This window comes from Artemia sp. Qi Xiang Cuo, chromosome 14 (assembly GCF_049724085.1).
Source record: "Artemia sp. Qi Xiang Cuo chromosome 14, ASM4972408v1, whole genome shotgun sequence".
NCBI lineage: Eukaryota > Metazoa > Arthropoda > Branchiopoda > Anostraca > Artemiidae > Artemia > Artemia sp. Qi Xiang Cuo.
In genome coordinates, this window is record NC_142807.1 from 71,008,926 (window position 1) to 71,026,430 (window position 17,505).

General features: G+C 35.2%; 1 protein-coding gene across 5 annotated transcripts in view; it reads left to right on the top strand.

Moving 5' to 3' along the window:
• LOC148944816 (uncharacterized) overlaps positions 1-17,505 on the top strand; it is a 73,201-nt gene that overhangs the window by 37,921 nt on the left and 17,775 nt on the right. For all 5 annotated transcript variants that reach the window (XM_089099815.1, XM_089099814.1, XM_089099816.1 and 2 more), the window contains exons 6-9: positions 5,552-5,684; positions 7,779-7,949; positions 9,882-10,089; positions 16,679-16,877. In XM_089099815.1, the coding sequence (XP_088955941.1) occupies positions 5,552-5,684; positions 7,779-7,949; positions 9,882-10,089; positions 16,679-16,877 (711 nt within the window). The remainder of the gene's footprint in view (positions 1-5,551; positions 5,685-7,778; positions 7,950-9,881; positions 10,090-16,678; positions 16,878-17,505) is intronic.

Here is a 17,505-nt window from a genome sequence, read left to right on the forward strand (position 1 = left end):
CGAGTATTTTTTTTCTGCTTCCGACAGAGACCTGCTCGCGTATTGGACTATCGATTCTACTCCTTCAGAATTTATGTTTAATAATATGGCCCCGATACCGTACCCCGAAGCATCTGTTTGCAAACAGAAGTCTTGTGACAAATCTGGTAGTTTTAGTATTGGTGCCAGTAATAATTGCCTTTTTATTTCATTTAAGGCTTGTTTTGCTTCCGTTGGACATTCAAATTCACCTGATTTCTTCGAAATCTTTGTCAAAGGTTGTGCTATTGTGGCATAATTTTTAATATATCGTCTGAAATAGCTTAACAAACCGCAAACTGATCTGCAGCTTTTTTTATCTTTAGGAGGCTTTAAATTTTCTATGACTGTAAATTTTTCTGGATTTGGTGAAATAGTACCTTGGTTTATCAGGTGTCTAAGAAGAAATAATTTTGTTACTACTATTTTTAACTTTTCTGGTTTTAATTTTAAGCCTGCTTTTTCAAACTTTTCCAGTATTTTTCTAAGTCCGACCAAGTGGTCTTCCAAGTTTTCATTAAACAGAATTACATCATCTAAATAAGCCAAGGTATCTTTTTTCCTTCCTGGTTCGATATCTTTTAACACCAAATTCATTAGCAGTCTAAAACAATTTGGACTAAATGATAAGCCAAATGGCATACATTCAAATATGAACGTTCTCCCATCGTCTAAGATTACTGCGGCCTTTTGCTTTGTTCCTGAATCTAAAAGCCTTTGCCAGTATCCTGCTGTTAAATAAAACTAGAATAATATTTTGAACCCCCTAGCGCATCTAGAATCGTATCAATTCTTGGTAATTTCATCACGTCTTTAATCGTAACGGCATTCAGTGATCTAAAGTCTATACATAATCTCCAGGTTCTATCTTTTTTTCTGACTATTACTAATGGAAAACATCAATCGCTAATACTTTCTTGAATTAGTCCTTGGTCTTCAATATCTTTTATTTGGCTTTATAGCCATGGCTTTAAATAACAAGGAGTTTTATTCGGGGAATTTTTGATTGGGGGACCCTGTGTTGATATCCTGTGCATGATTAAATGAGTTAATCCGGAATCCGCTGTGTGTCTTGCAAAAGTCCATTTGAAATTCCAAAGAATATTTTCGTCCCTAGTTTTTACGTTTTCCGGTAAATGTTTTAAATCAAATTGTTGCAAAAAATTCGTTTTCGACATTCCATACTCTTCTTGTGGTTGCGGTTTTAATGAGGATAAATGTTCGTGGCTAGTGAAGTTTACGCTTAATTCTGGACTGTTTAGAGATTTTATTTCCGAATTTGAAATCAATTCTACTGATCCAAGTTCTACCTGGTTTAGTTTTATTTTATTATTACTTAGATTTGATAGTTTTAACTAGGCTATACCATTTTTAATTTTTATAATTTGATTTTCCTCGAACATCATTGGGTAATATTTTATGGTGTGCCCCCCCATCATGGCATCCATTGTTTTAAGGTGTACCTTTTTTTCATCTAATGTATCTAGAGCCTGAGCTGTCGTTCCCCTTCTATTTTGATTTTTCCGCTTATTTTTAGGTTATAATTCGAATCTTCACTTTCGTTATTTGTTGTTACGCAAATTTGCCTATTATTTTAATTTGACTTGTTTTTTGTGATTGTATTGGATATTGGTTCCCATACAATCCCATATTTCCTGATGGCATCTACTCCCAGAATACAAGGATATGGTAGCTGCTTGTATATTATTGCTATTACTGTTATTTCTTTATCACCTGCACTAAATTTTAGTGGACATTCTCCCAATATTGTCAGCTTGTACCCTGTCACTGATGTTAGGGTATTTTGGCATCTGCTTACTCGATTTTTGACACTAGGAGGAAACCTATTAAAAACTTCCTAACGAATTAATGATTTAGATGCGCCTGTTTCTAGTAAACATGGTAAATTTTGAAAACACTCAATTTTAAAACAACGCAGAATCGGTAAATTATTATTATCTGCATTTGTATCACAACATTCTAAACTATATAGGGGTCTTTGTAAGGAAACAGCTCTGTCGAGCCTTACAGGCTGGTTTCCCCGTTAAAATACCCACTGTTTGACCAACCCTTTCTGGGATTATCCCAGTTTTATTCAGCATTGCGAATTTAACCCTGGGTATTGTTAACCGTTTGCCTCCTAGGTCTGAATTCAGGAATATTATTATGTGTTTGCCAAGTATTATTTGTTCCCTGCCTTTCTAAATTTTTGTCCCCCTGCGTTATGAAATGGTGCTTTTTTTGTACGTCTGGCCTTCTTTGGGTATTTTATGCCAGCAATCTGCCGCATAGTGATTTGGTTTGCCACAATTATAGCAATTGAATCTTTTCCTATATTGCTTCTTAATTTGCCCTTCGTCGTGGGGTCTATATCTATTTCTATATATTCTTGACCTGCCACCATTTGCTCTATAATTTTCCTCAGGAGGAGGAGGTGGGTGTCCATAATACTTGGTATTCCAAGTCATTAAGGATCTAATACCATGGGATTGGTCGTCAAATGGGGAGGGGTCAGTCCATGGTGGGAAGGATTGGCCTTCCTCGTGCCTTTTTGGTTCACGATTCGGCTCCTCAAAGTTCATCCTCTTCTGCCCCCTTTCATATTTTTTACTTTCTTGGGCTCCTGTGTTATTTATTGACATCTGATCAAACCTTTTCATAGCCTCGTCAATTTTTACCTCTGTTTCGACTAGTATTATAGCCTGCTCTAAATTTTCAGGTTTCCGCGATAATATTAGTCTTAATAACTTTTTCGGTAACCCTTGGGTAAAAGTATGTAGTTGTACTTTTTGTACTGTCTCGTCATTTCCGCCTTTCTCTAATTGTAAACACACGGATCTACAAATTTTGTCGGCATATTCTCTGATACTAGTTGAGGTATTGAATGTCACTACCTCTGTTCTTAGCCTCTCGGAGATGCTTGTCTCTATGAATCTTGTTTTAAAAGATTTAATTAGAGTACTGATGTCCTTGGGTTCTTTTTCCTTAATTGCCTCAAAATGTTTAAGGGCGCTTCCCTTTAATCTGGCTGCAACGCATTGCTCTTTGACCTTATCCTCAAATGATTCAGTTAGTTCGTCGAAAATTTTTAATTTTTCGATAAACTCATCTACGTCTGAATTTCCCGCGTATTCTGGTATAATTTTTGCAATTTCAAGTACTGTTGATAGGGAAGTTATTTTTTCCTCTGGTAAAGCCATTTTATTTCAATCTACTATTTTTTATCTAGCCTTCTCGACCCAGTTTTTCTAGCGATCACCAGTTGTTGTGAGTTGTTGTGAAGTGTTATTTGTGGTATTTGGGGGTTGTAGTCCTAGATGCCTTTATAGGGGAGATAAACTCTGGCCCTAAGGTAATTTAACTTTGGTAGCGTGCCTTAGGCTATGACCGAACTAATGAGGCGTACCGACTGGGTATGTTCGAGGGCTAAAGGTAGATCGTAGAGAGATTGTCTAAAACACAATACTTTTATTCAATTCACACATAGTAATTACAGATATAGATATGGTACTGGGACTGGCTGCCCCAAGTAGACCACGAGTCTCAAAAACTACAATAATATATAATAAGATACAGACACTTACAATGATCCGACAAAATCCAAGGTATTTCTAATGAGAAAATAAACGGGCAAAGGTTCACCCGGCAAGTCAAAAGGTCTGACTTCAGTCTCAAAAATCAGGGTATATATATGGAAAACTAACCACGTCCTTCCGGTACATTGACGCATTTAGCCAGGAAATTGGTTATTGAGCAAGTTCCCTCCAAGCCCACACATTCCACAATTTGTATCTTTATCTTAAAAAGTGGTATTTTGAAACTTTGTTTTTGCGTCTTAATATATTTTTACTCAATTAATAATTAAGTAAATTAGAAAGCTTTACCACAAAAGCCTAGAATCTTTAAAAAAGGATGGAGTGGGAAATAATTATGCAGTTTATAGTGACAGACATGACGGGTTATATATTTCTATTATGAAAAATTGTTTTCAACGAGGTGATGGTTGCACAATTCCGGGCTCTTATCCTGGAATGTACTCACTGTAAAATATAATTTTGAGATAAAAACAACTTTTAATTTTTTTCCCTCCGTAAAGTTTTTGGGGGGCCATTTCAGCTGTGAAGTTTATACTGTGGGTTTGAAACGCAGAGAAGATAGGAAATGTCCTGTACGTAATACCTTTAGTATTAGAGTAGTTCAAACAAAGGATATTTGACTGGTCCACAGCCTTCACTCATCGATTCAGCCTGGGTAGAAACCTTAGATAGCATTATTAACTTCATACCATAAAGATGCTTGTGAAAATGTTTTATGAAATGGAAGGGCTGTGCGGCATTTTGTACGATTTTATTGGCACCTTAAATTTTGTTTGGCACCGTAAGTCACTTAAATGTGTGTCAATTAAATTCAAATTTTATATATAAAAACTTAAATTTCAATGATAGGTGTACAATTTAAATACTAATAGAGAAAAAGAGATTTCTTTCTATTTTTTTAAAAATATTTTCGCACCAAGAATTATTTTTTATCTCTTATGAAGAAAAAGCACTCGTCGGGCTTTTACAAATATGTTATATAATCTCATTCAGTTGAGTGGTATATCTGATAAGGAATCTAATAATGGCAGAGATTGCGGTGGCACCATGGTGGAGCCGCGGATCTTACTATTAACAGTGTCCACTGGTTAGATTTAGTTCAGAGTAATTTGATTAGAAACATCTCAGGGATTGAACTTATCAATATTGAAATCTTAAATTTTAAAAGGAACATTCAAAATAGATGTAGCGTCTCAAATGTTTTGAGAGTCAATGTCAATGTTCCTATATGAATTCCTAGCATAAACTAGGGAACCTGAATAGATGACCCATTGGTGGAAACAAGATAAGAGTGGGTCCCTAAAATTAAAGACCGTTTGTCGAAGATGAAAAAAAAGGGTAAGGCTACTTCGAGTTTGTTTACACTTGAGATGGATATTGCACTGTCCCTATGAGGTATTTGTAGTGATTGAAATAGCTAACATGCTCTCAAATATTTATGCAGAGGGCATGTGGCTGCTTCCCTTTTTCAAGATCGGGAATGTGAGGCTTTCTCAATCCCATCGGATGAGGTTTATGTATGACAAATTGCTTTCCAGATTTCGGTGCGCTCGGCTCTTAGTTTTGCAGTGATTCTTATGAAAACGAGGACAAATGCCAAAAAGTGGCAAGAAATATTTTGCATTGAGGGCGGTTTTTTTTTCAAGTCCATTTTAAAAAAGTCGCAACCAGCTATGAATCTTCTGTATGAATTGACGGACCCGATCAAATTATCCTTTGAAAAGCTCATATCACATCCCAAGCCTAAAAAGCAGATTTATATTGGGGGTATTATGAAGTAGTTCCAGTCTCACCGAATAATAAAAAAAAGTATTTTGCTAATATTTCACAATTTAGGGGAAGGATGAAAGCACCCATCTTGAGGGCACAATCCTGTTCCATATTGGTTAAAATAATTTTCTCAGTGAATTGGCATTAATGTTTTCTTACTTTTGTAGGTGAGGATTCAGCAAGTTTTACGAAAGAAGATATGCAGTTGGGCAAACATCAAGAATACGAACGAAAACTTCACGAAGTTTTAATTGAAAGCAGTCAGTCGACTGCTGGGCCCATAAATCCAAAAGAAACACGGTAAACATTACTTTTAGAGTTATTGAAATAGTATTATCCTCTTAAGATTGTTTTGTTTTAGTCCTGTGAGATATTTTAATCCATGCCATAAAGTATAGAAATTAAGTTGAGCAGGAGAGAGTCCTTGTCCAAAACAGAAAAATAATCCGTTATACAGGTGGTTCACGATTTCACATAAAAAGGGAACTCGAATAGTGATATACCAGAGTGTCCCCGGCTTGAAAGAAAAGATTACAGATTATCCAACTAGAGGATTTTCTCTTTTTCAGGCTGAAAGGGTTGGAATAAAAGAGGCAACAAAGAGACGGATGCAAATAGAAAGTACAGGTGGAGACATGTATATATCTCAACTGATAAATCAAGCATGACTCGAAGCTGTTGAGAATGTAGAGGAGACAAAGAATTTAAGTTGTAATGCTGTGGAGCATTAAAGGGACTACTTACAATGGAGGTCAAATAACTCTGGTGTGGGCTCCACGACATCATAGGATCACATGTAATAAATTGGTAGGTGAAGCAGCTAAAGCTGGAGCATCACTGGCATAATGTAGGCTGAACGTTTCATTCCCACCTCTCAAACCTGCTGAAAAGCGACAATAAGGAGACGAAGCTGTGAGAGGGTGGAGCAACATTGGCATAGAAAGGTGTGATCCAATGAAACAAAGGAGGTGATCCCACGCTGACTGAACATATTCGATTCAAAAGTTATGTAATACGAATGGCTATTGAAGCCATTACATTCATTGGGAATTTTTTTTTCACCCGAACAGAAAGAGTTGATTCCCGAATTTACGAAAAATGTGAGGTGAGTGTGTAAACAAGAAGAGGTCCAATAGAAGCTTGTCCAGTCAGGATTCTATACCCGTTTGAGACATTTCATAAACTGGACGTTAAGATAGAGGGCATGTTTAGGGAAAATAATGCCCGAAAGCTGGCAAAATATGTGATGAGAATGGGGAAACTAAATATGAGTCCTCCCACCAACTGGTTTTTAAGTTTTTTAAGGGGGCGGGGGGGGGATCCTGTTTCTCATAGATGTGTTTTTTCTTGTTGGGACATCTTTCCTTTGTACAAAAATCCTCTAATTGTAATTCTAAATTGCACGGAGTTTTGACGAAGAGTACCCACCATAAACCCAATAAATAGGCTGGACATATAAATCAAAAAGACTCACGGCAAACATTCTTTCGGTTATTTTTTTATATTCTTCTTTTTTTCTTTTTTATGCAATTTTCCTTTCTTATGGTTGGATATTTTTGCCCTACAAAAGCAGAAAACACTTGAAAGACAAAAAAAAAAGCTCTTTCCGGTTTACTTGAGAAATTTACATAATGTGTTTTGTCCATTATTCCGGGTTTGATTACAGTCTTAAAACTTCTCCTGTTCAAATGGCAGATTTGGAATGATGTCCTCTTGCACATTATTACAACTTTTCATGGACATATATAGGCCCCACTGGAAAATGAATTCTTTAGCGGCATCTTTAATAAGAGGAGCCATTACGTATGCGAGACACTTACGAGCCTTATTGTTGTTCGTCAATATTGGCTTGTGTGCAACTATATCGTATCCTAAAGATGGATCAAAACCTTTTCACTTTGGGAGGAGGGCAAAACATGAAGATTTTCGTGAGAGTTCTTTGAATAAGTCCCAGGGGAACTTCTAACTGCAAGTACGGTTAGTAAAAACTGGAAATTAATAAAAAATGAAAAGGCCTTTTAGTATCCGGTGATGGAAAACAGGATTATGTTGGTCACTTGAATATAGTGACTTTTGCGAAAGATCTTTGCGAGTGAAAATTTAAAGAAGATATATCAGAGGATGTTTATAAAGGATCCTGGTTGTCACGTCCAGTTTGTATCCCTGGTACAACCAGGGATATGATCTATTCAGAAGCCAAATGGATTAACTCAGAGAAACCAGCAGACAAATTAACACCCCCTCCCCCTTAGATGGTTTGTTGCGCTTTAATGAAAACTGGCAATATACCCTCAATGCAACTTTGATCATAAATTCGTTTTTATGTTTAATCGATTTGGTAACTGAGGCTCTCCTGTGCACGTTAATTGGTCTTATTTTGCGATTAATTTTTAGGCGGGGTTCAACATCTCCACAGCTTTTATCGTCATCTGCTCCTCAACTGAGTGTCTCCCCCAATGCTAAATCGGGGACATGGCCCAGTCTGGACCCAGCACATCATAATAATAACAAAGGGGAAAAGAATCCAAGTGGAAAGTTGCAACAACCCAAACGGGAATCGAAAAGGTAAGGACACCTTTATTTTCTTCTACGTTAGCCAAATTGTAATTTTGGTTAGGTTTATACAACTTTTTAGAAATGGACTATTTACCGGTGAATAATTGAATGGACGCTCTCATAATTAATTATTTCACAAAAGGAAACGATGATCTATATAATATAATTATGATAAAAATTAAGCGAAATGTAAAGTTTTATGTTTTTGTAAAGTATGTGGACAATGTGAAGTTAGAAAACAATTCTTTCTACATAATATGCAGAATAATTGTACCTAATACATTAGGTATGCAGACCCGTAATACTTTAACCCCCTCCCCTTCCCTCCCCCTCCTCCCTAATGTGCAAATATAGAGCCCAAATTTGTTTCTGAAGTATTATATTTTTTTCTTACTTTAGTATATTTCATTAGGATTGAGTTTCAGAGAAATATATTAAAAGAATATTAGGTAGGGGGTATATCATGCAAGTACCCAAAAAGCTGTTCTTCTTCTATTTACGCCAGAAAGCTGTAAAATCGAACACAATATTTGATATTTCTTTCTAGAATTCTATCTCTCTATATTAATTTAAATCGTTCTTTTAACACAATTCTTTTTTAATAAGCATCTATTGATTTTATCCTCTTCTTTTAATTTTTTTTCAATTTTAACTTTTCGAGTATTGCTCTTCCTTATCTCCCCTTCTCTTTATCTCCATCATAAATTTTGTTTTTCTATCACAACTATTGGATTTTTTTGGAGGGAACCTAAGGTGAATTTTATTCTCAATCTCAAGTGTTTTTATCCTTTAGTTTATTTATCCTGACGAAGTTTTATCAGACAACTTTTTGCTATTTAAGACTAAGAGACATCATATTTGGGCTTTGCCCACGAGAGCTATGTCTTGTTTTTGAACTAAATGAATTTGAATTTGTGTATGATGTTTTTCAAATTGATGAAAATAATTTTTTTTTTAAAGATTTTGAAAACAACTTCAATTTTGGCGTGAGGAGCAATGACCCTGGCAATTATGAACATTTACCATTAAAACATGCCATCTGTGGGACTGAACTCTGAAGCTCTTGGCCGTAGACAAGTGTCGTTGAGACTAGACTAGTTTTTCTCAACCACGACTCCATGGAATTTCTTCGAAACATGGTAGTAGTCCGAGGCTCCTTCAATTTTTAAAGGGCTCTTCTCAAAGAAGAGCTAGAGAAAGGTCCATTTTACAAAAGATTTTTTCGGAACGGTTTAACGAAACACAATCACTGTAGTCTGGAGCTCAACATCAGAAGATTTGGAAATCAGAACATTTGGTTTGATGGATTACCTACATGTCCGTCCAGTACCTTTTCTCACTTTTTTTTGGATCTCTACGGCTGACACTTCATAACACTCACCAATGCAAAATGGCCAGAACCAGGAAAAGCCACAACATCACCATGACAAACATTCAAATCAGCAGAACGAACCAAAATGTTATCAAAAGGGGTAAACTCTGTCCAGCCATTCTCGTGGGTACACTCACAAGAAACTATAAACCATTTTATATAATAAAATTTAAAAAATCAACATTATGACCAGACAAATCAAGCAGGTTGAAGTTAAAATCACCCATAACAATATGACTAAGTCCAGAGAGTGCATTGGAACTCAACTGACTCATACCTCCTACAGAATCATCCAGGTGTACACTGGGTGACTTAAACACCATACTAATAATATTCTTTTTTTGGCAATCTAAAGAATTCGCGGAAGATTTGAAAATCAGAACATCTGGCACGAAAGATTGTCTGTATGTCCCTACAGTTGGTTTTCTTGGCAAAAAACCTGCTCTTTTATGACATTCCTTTACCATAGCAGTGATACAGTCAGTTTAGGAGCAGGTATTTTTTTTTTCATAATATGGAAATGCTCTTTGAGTTGAATGCAAATTATGTATTTTTTTCTTTTGTTTTAGCAATAAGAATCGTGAGAAGCTTGAGCTGTCTGGATTCCAAGAAAATCGTTTTAGATCCACCTCCCGGTCTCCCATTGAGTCTAATTCTCGTCAAGATACTCAATCGAACTCGAGTTCTGTGACATCTTCTACTATATCTTTAGCTGTTGACTGTGAAACCATAGCTCCTGAAGAAGTGGTAACGTCGAATTCAGACGTAGAGACAATGGTATGGACTCAAGATCGACTATTACCTAAAACTCGGGGTTCGTTGCAGCGTTAAAGGGCTACTTATCCCACTAATCGTTACTCCTTTGTATGTTGTATAGCCGTAGATAGTCTGGGCCCAGGCAATAGGTAGTTAAATCAATTAATGATTGGGTAAAATAGTAGCCTATCAAAAAGGGGTAACGTCATTCACCTTCCCTTTGTCCTGGTATTGTAGGGTTACGCTATTTAAGTCATTTTGATACCTGCTAAGGTTAGTCTTTTTAAGCTCTGTAATCTTTGACGCTATTAATGATCTTGAGATGCCAAGTAATCTAAACGCGCTGAAACGTACTCTGTGATTTTTAAGCATTTCCTCTGCTACGCATCTGAAACTTTTTATGTACTGGCCTTCTTTGACAATCCAAATACAAACCGGCAAAATTCAAATAGACAATGATAAGTTTATATTGGAACTTAGAAAGATTTCTTAATAATACAAACAACTTGGTATGAAGGTATTTTCGGTAGGCCGATAAAAAAAAAGAAAAAAGTTTCAAGAATACAAGGAAGAGATTATACAAACAATAAGATTGGAACAAATCATATACTTTCACTTTTTTGGCCTTTTCACTTATTGGTCACAAGTTTACAGCTTTTTTGAAGCAGAGGGGTTGAACCAAAAACATGGAATTGGCTCTTCTTCATCAAGGGTTGCCACGTAGAATTCAGGGAATTTACTTTCACTCTTGATCAGCCCAATCAGAGATTATAAGGGTTTATCTCTGATATTTTTAGAAGAAGTATCTTTTATTCTTTTAATGAAACTTCTCCATCCTATAGCAGATTGAATTACAGTCCATCTTCTTACTTTGAAGTTTTATTCTTTGCTGGATGTCTGTTTCTAGGATCTAAAAAAATGCTAAGTCCTAGAGCCCTAGACCCTAGTAACATGAAGAGGCTTGAAAGTACAGCTGATGTCAAGCAGGTTGAATATATTTAAAAGCTATAATATTTTAATAATTAAAATTGTAGAAAATTTGTTACACGAGGACCGAGTCACAAAAACAACCTGACATAGCCATTTGTATGGCTATAAGTTTATAAGTTATGTTTTATATATTAGTTTATAGTTATAGTCGGCAAGAGTTTCCTCTTTGGGATATCAAAAAGCCTATAATTGACCAAACAGGGTGATAAAGAGTGTTTTTGACACTTTCAAGTTATCACTCCCTGTCTGCTATAACTGATTAAAAAACAACAGTTTTTGCCTCCTATTATTAATCTAGCTCCATTTAATGAAGTGTTTTGAAATTGAACTATTTAGCTGGTCAAATTTGGTTTCAAAGTTCAATTGTTCAGACGATTTTCAACCAGTCTTGCTCAAACAAAATCTATCTGAAGACTTTAAAATTTTAGCGAAGTTTTAAGAAAACGTTAAAACTTGAGAAAGTTTTAAGCGGGGAAAAACTAACATTATTTTCATCAGTTAGTTCAACATAATTCTGTCGCATAGGGGGGAGGGGGGGGGGGAGGTATGTCTGTGCCATTTTCTTTCTTCAAAAGCCCAAATCACTGCACTAGCTAAGAACCGAGTAAAAGAGTATGGAAAACTTAAAAGAGTGGAAAGTATCAGAAAAAATTGTCAGTGCCATCTAGCTTTTGGTGTTGCTTGGTAGTTTTTTTAAAATTTCATATTTGTGATTTTTTTTTTCAGAAACAATGATTATATACTTATTACTACACTAATACCGCTAATTTGGCGTATTATTACTCTAAAAATTCCAAGAAACGCTAGATGGCGTTGATTAGTTTTTTCTCTGTCTCCAAAGTTTAAACATCAAATGCATCTAAATATCTAGAGCAAGTGTTCCAAATCAATTTTGGGTTATGCCCCACCTAGGCATTTCTAAAAATCCTGATGCCCCCCCTTTTGATATTTAAATTTTGTTATTCAAAATTTTACGTGTATTCACCCGAATTAAGTTTAAAAGGCCATTAACTTTGTATCTTTTTTTGGGTCGTCCTCTAGGCATTTTTTATGCTAATTAAAATTTTTTATCCGGATACAACACCATTTATACAATATATGAGGTCATTGCAATATAGTCATGTATCTTTTTTGCTCTTTAAATGCATATGAATGCGATGTCATTTGCATGAAAAGTGTTTTCTTTAACATAAGGCTTCAAAGTTTTATCATCCAAACGGTGCACATCCTGCCCCTGACACACAATAATATTGTCATGTCCCACCGTTGGGGCTTGCACCCCACATTTGGAATCACGCATCCAGAGCGTCTGAAATTGAGGATATTCAAAAAAGGACTTTAAAGGTTACTCTCGCTTGTTCCTTTGTCACTTACGTGGGTGTTTTAAGTCTGCTTCATCTGATTTTTTTTTTCTTTTTTTTTAATAAGACAACATAAAAACTGCCCTATTCTGATTGGTTCACTCTAGAATAGAGTTAAGTCTCCTATTCTTTGACTACTTTTTGATGAAAGTACAAAATGCAGTCAGCTAGAAACTGACGCTAATCATATCAAAATCTGAATAGACTTTGGACTGAAATCAATGCCCTATCCGGGGGGGGGGGGGCACCGGGTTTGAATCATCCACGAATTTTATTTTCAGATACGTAAAAACGCAACAAAAATCTATATACAAAAAATTTTGATGTCTTTCCTTTGGCTGGAATGCCCAAATTTTCACTTTCATTATCACATCCTTCCAGTACAACTTGCAAAATAAATTCTAGACTAATTAAAAGGGAGGCCAGTAGTATCTTACATTAAAAAAAGATTTCGCTTCGTCCAAGGAAGATACCCTAAGGCCGTCGTACACTATTTTTTTGCATTTTACCTTTAGATTTCCATTTAGTAACCTTTCTTTTTACATAAATAATTTACCTTGAAAGAGTACTTGCTGTTTTATATATATATATATATATATATATATATATATATATATATATATATATATATATATATATATATATATATATATATATATATATATATATATATATATATATATTTATATCAAACCATCGTGGTATCCTTTTGTTTTGTTCCTTGCTTTTTCTCTGTAAAACAAATATTGATTTTGCAACTTCCTAACTTGCGTTAAACTTCTTATCATCAAAAAATTTGTTTGCTGCAATCTATCGAGTTTGAAGCTCCACCAGTTGAGATCTATTTTTTCAGCTGATTTTCCTTAGAGCCCTTGCATACTTCGATCTGAAAACAAAAAAATAGAGGCCCACAAGGAGTAAACGTCAAAAAAAAGAAGTAGTTTTATTCAGTACTGGTTCATCTGTTTTAATTGCCATCCTGTGTTGGTTATCCTGACCAGCTCTTCTTGAACCCCTCAGTGTTGTGAGATTGAACCATGAAAATAAATAGGAAAAACTAGTTAGTTAAATGTTACAATGTTTTCGTCCGTAAAAATTCAAACATACAAAATCTTCCGATTCCCATCCAGACCTCTACAGCTCCTAAGGAAAGCTATACCTTCTTAAGCTGTTCGGGTCATGTTTTTTTTTTTTTTTTTTTTTTTTTTTTTTTTTTTTTTTTTTTTTTTTTTTGCCAATTTTCAACCCACGACTCTTTTATTTAGTTTCGCCCCCTTTACTACCATAAACTGCATAACTGTATATCGAGGCCTTTTCATTAAAAATTTAGTTTCAATTTTTTTTTTTTTTTAAGATATGTATGGCTCTAAATTTGCGCTGAACCGGTTTAAAATATCAGATTTTATTTTCATTGTCCTTGGTACATCAAAATCTTGAAATGTTCAAAGGGATCTTTATTGGCTTAATGCAGATGATGTCCCCTCACCCAAGATTTTTACTATACATATATTTGACGTTTGTCATTCCGTTTAGTTTTTTGCGTGCTTCGAATCTATCCCTCCCCTCCTCCCAAGAAATGATTTATGATAGGCTATATCAATTGGTTTCGAAATATTAATAAGGTACTTAAAAGGGCCAATATAATAGTTTTTAGTTGTATCAATTAGTTTTCATAATAATTTATGTAACATCCATATATTTATCAATCAATCAATCAACTGTAGTAAATCTAGGCGTGCGTCCTGAACATCAGATCATTTGCCCCTCTTCCTTCAGGATTGGGTTGTCAATGTATCCCAATCTTTGAATATTTCTTCTTTTCTCAGGATAAACTCATATCCTTCTTCTTGGGACATTTCACTTGCGGCTGAACAGAATGTTGCCTTTTTATGTAAATTTACAAGTCGCAAAAATTACGTTACTATTAAAATAAACGGAGTAATTATAAACACTGCTTATAAAAATTCAAAATATGTGGATCAATATGTAAACATGTAGATTAGCTAATAAATTAAAAAATATAGTATAATCGTGCTAGGGTTCACCCAATTCGATAAGTCAGCATAAATTGATTGCTATATATAGTGTTGTAGGTTTAGATCCTTTAACAGTTTGAAAGCATGTATGAAAAAATCTCTTTTTGAAGATTGGGTCAAAGTTTTTACATTTGTCAGAGGGTTTGAATTCAGTCCTTCTTGTAGAAGGTTTTAAATCTTTGTTGTTTTTCTACATCCTGTGGCAAGGCGGATTGCTGTATTTTGCACACATTCTAATTTGTTGAAGAGCTGTTTTGAGTAAGTTCCATAGATAATCAGGCCATACTCAATTACTGGTCTGATGTATTGTGTGTAGAGTTTGAGGAGGGATCTATCCATACTTCCCCAGGTTGTACCACATAGTCTTTGAATAATTCTCATCTTTTTCATGCATGATTGTATGATATGGTCAATGTGAGGTTTGAAGGTAAGCCTGTAGTCTAGAATTATTCCAAGGTATTTAGTTGCACTGGTAGTTGGGATTGTAGAATTTCCTAGGGTAACAGGTTGTAATTCTACTTTTCGTCTATTATGGAAATATATGATCACTGATTTGGGGACTGATATGGGTAGTTTCATGCTGGTAGAAAAGTCCTGGAGGTTATTAGAAATAGTTTGGAGTTTATTTGCAACTTCAGCAAATGTTTTTCCTTTTGCCCATGCTCCAATGTCATCTGCAAAAATTCCATGTGGTGAGTCAATTTTTAATGCTCTCATATACAATATGAATAATAAGCAGCTGAGTACAGCCCCCTGTGGGAGTCCCTTTTCAATAGGTCTTGAGGATGATAGTTTACTATTTGCTTTAACTTTAAAAGTTCTATTATCTAGAAAACTACCAATAAATTTTCTGATTGGTTAGGGGAAGCCTAATGCACGGAGCCTTTCTCCTAGTATGTATTTTTGTTCATTATCATATGCTCCTTCTAAATCAATCGATACAGCAACCAGCATTAATCGCTCATTCATAGTTTCCTCTGCATCTGTCGCAAGTTTCAAAATGATGTCTATATTTGAATAGTAAGCTCTGAATCCAGCTTGATATTTTGGGAGGATGTTATTTGTCTGTATACCACTTGACACGGTTGTAGAGCATTCTCTCAAACAACTTACTAAGGGTTGGTAAACATACAATTGGTCTGTATGAATGTGGGTCATCTTTGGGTTTCCCTTGTTTGGCCACTGGTGTTATAATTGCTTGTTTCCATTGCTGGGGGAATACTCCTTGTGAGTAGCAGAGGTTAAACGTATGTATAAGAGCTTCTTGGAAATTTCTTGGGGCATTTGATATCCAAGAGATATGGATTTCATCTTCACCTGGGCTTGCTTTTTGATTCATTTTATTAACTGCTTGCAGGAATTCATTTGTTTTAAAGGGCTGTGTTAGCTCATAAACTGTATTTAATCTTTCATTGTGCCTTTGCTTATTTAACTCTTCTTTGTGGGAAAACTTCTGTTGGTAGATGTCAGCAAGTGCTTCAGCTTTTTTGCTATCATCTTCAAGTTGGATACCAGATACAATAGGGGATGCTTAATGTTATTCTTTTTTTTTCCTGCTCCCATGATTCTGTCTAAAAATTGGTGTATTTTTTATTCAGGTGTGTATCTGTCAATTTTTTCCAAGTAGGAATCCCATCTCAAGGCTTTGGCCTTTCTTGTGTCTCTTCTGAGTCCAGCGCAGACTTGTTTAAATTGGGTGTCTGTTTTGGTGTTTGGGTTTTTTCTAAAATTCTTTTCTCCATCTCTTTTTGCAGTAAATGAGGCTTGACACTGGTCATTCCACCATGGTTTGGATGTCTTCCTTGATGATGTGTTTATGTAGTATTTGTTGGTAGTTCTAGGTATTGATGATATTGCAGCTTCTTTGAGATGAGTAGTTAGTCTTTTGGTACAGAATTCTGTGTCTTGGCTTTCTTGAATTGGCATGCAATCAATATTTTTGAGAATTTCTTTAAATTTAAATAAATTTCTTTAAATTTCTTTAAAATAAATATATGTTTGTTAATTTTCCAGAACATCATGTTGAACGTTTTTCAATGTTTGGGGAATTTTTTTTTTGTATCCCTGTATGCCAAGTGTCATTCATATTCTTTGAAAAATCAAATTCATAGAGTAATTTCATGGAAGATTTTAATCGTTTCCCTCTCTTTCATTAATTTGTTCCTTCTTCGTTCTCTCTACCCTTGATTTTTGTTCTCATTCTAATTATTTGCGTTTCTATAGGAAACAGCGCGTGAAGTGCCCTCCCCAAAGTTTAGCGATAGTCCTGTGAATTCACCAAGTGGAATGCCAACATCGGAAGCAGTTGATATACCATTTTCTACGGAGCGTCATGAGAGTCAGAGTCAAAGACAACAATCGAAAAGTTTCTTTTCATCTGCAACATTTCACAACTCGAAGACGGTTACAACGGTTCCTCCAGGTAGGATTTTCTGCTTTTTCTTCTATGATTCACCTCTGAGACACATTCCATACTTGTAAACCCTTAATGTGGTTTAAACTGCAAAGAAACAGAGGGACTATTTGTGAGGAAATTTTGTGACCCATAAGCGTTTCATTCTGTCCACTGGTTTAAAAAATTACATGTTAGAGTTAATCAGGTGGAATTCAACCGTTCGTTCTTTTTATTGGCTAAAAGTCTCACACGGGTTTGAAAACAAATCCGGTCTCTTTCGAAATAATGAATAATGTTCTTGGCTACCGAAAATACGTCACAAATTTAAACCAATGAATCTGAAGCACACTTTATCTTATAACTATAGGAAAGGATTCTGTCTTTTAAATTTTTGCAGATGATTCAGCAGATGAACTATCGTACGAAATTATCATGTCGTTTAATCTTTGCTTTGAAAAGTGAAAGTGGTACTAATTTAAAGGGGTCACTACTTAGTTACCACCTTATCCTTTTCTGACGCACGACAAATTATATCTGTTAATTTGTGATACCTCAACAAAAGGGTAACTTAGTAGTCTTAAAGGGCTCTTTTCTTCATACATTGAACTGTATATTTTGTCAAATTTAGTGTCCTAATTTAAATTCTAAGCCCATA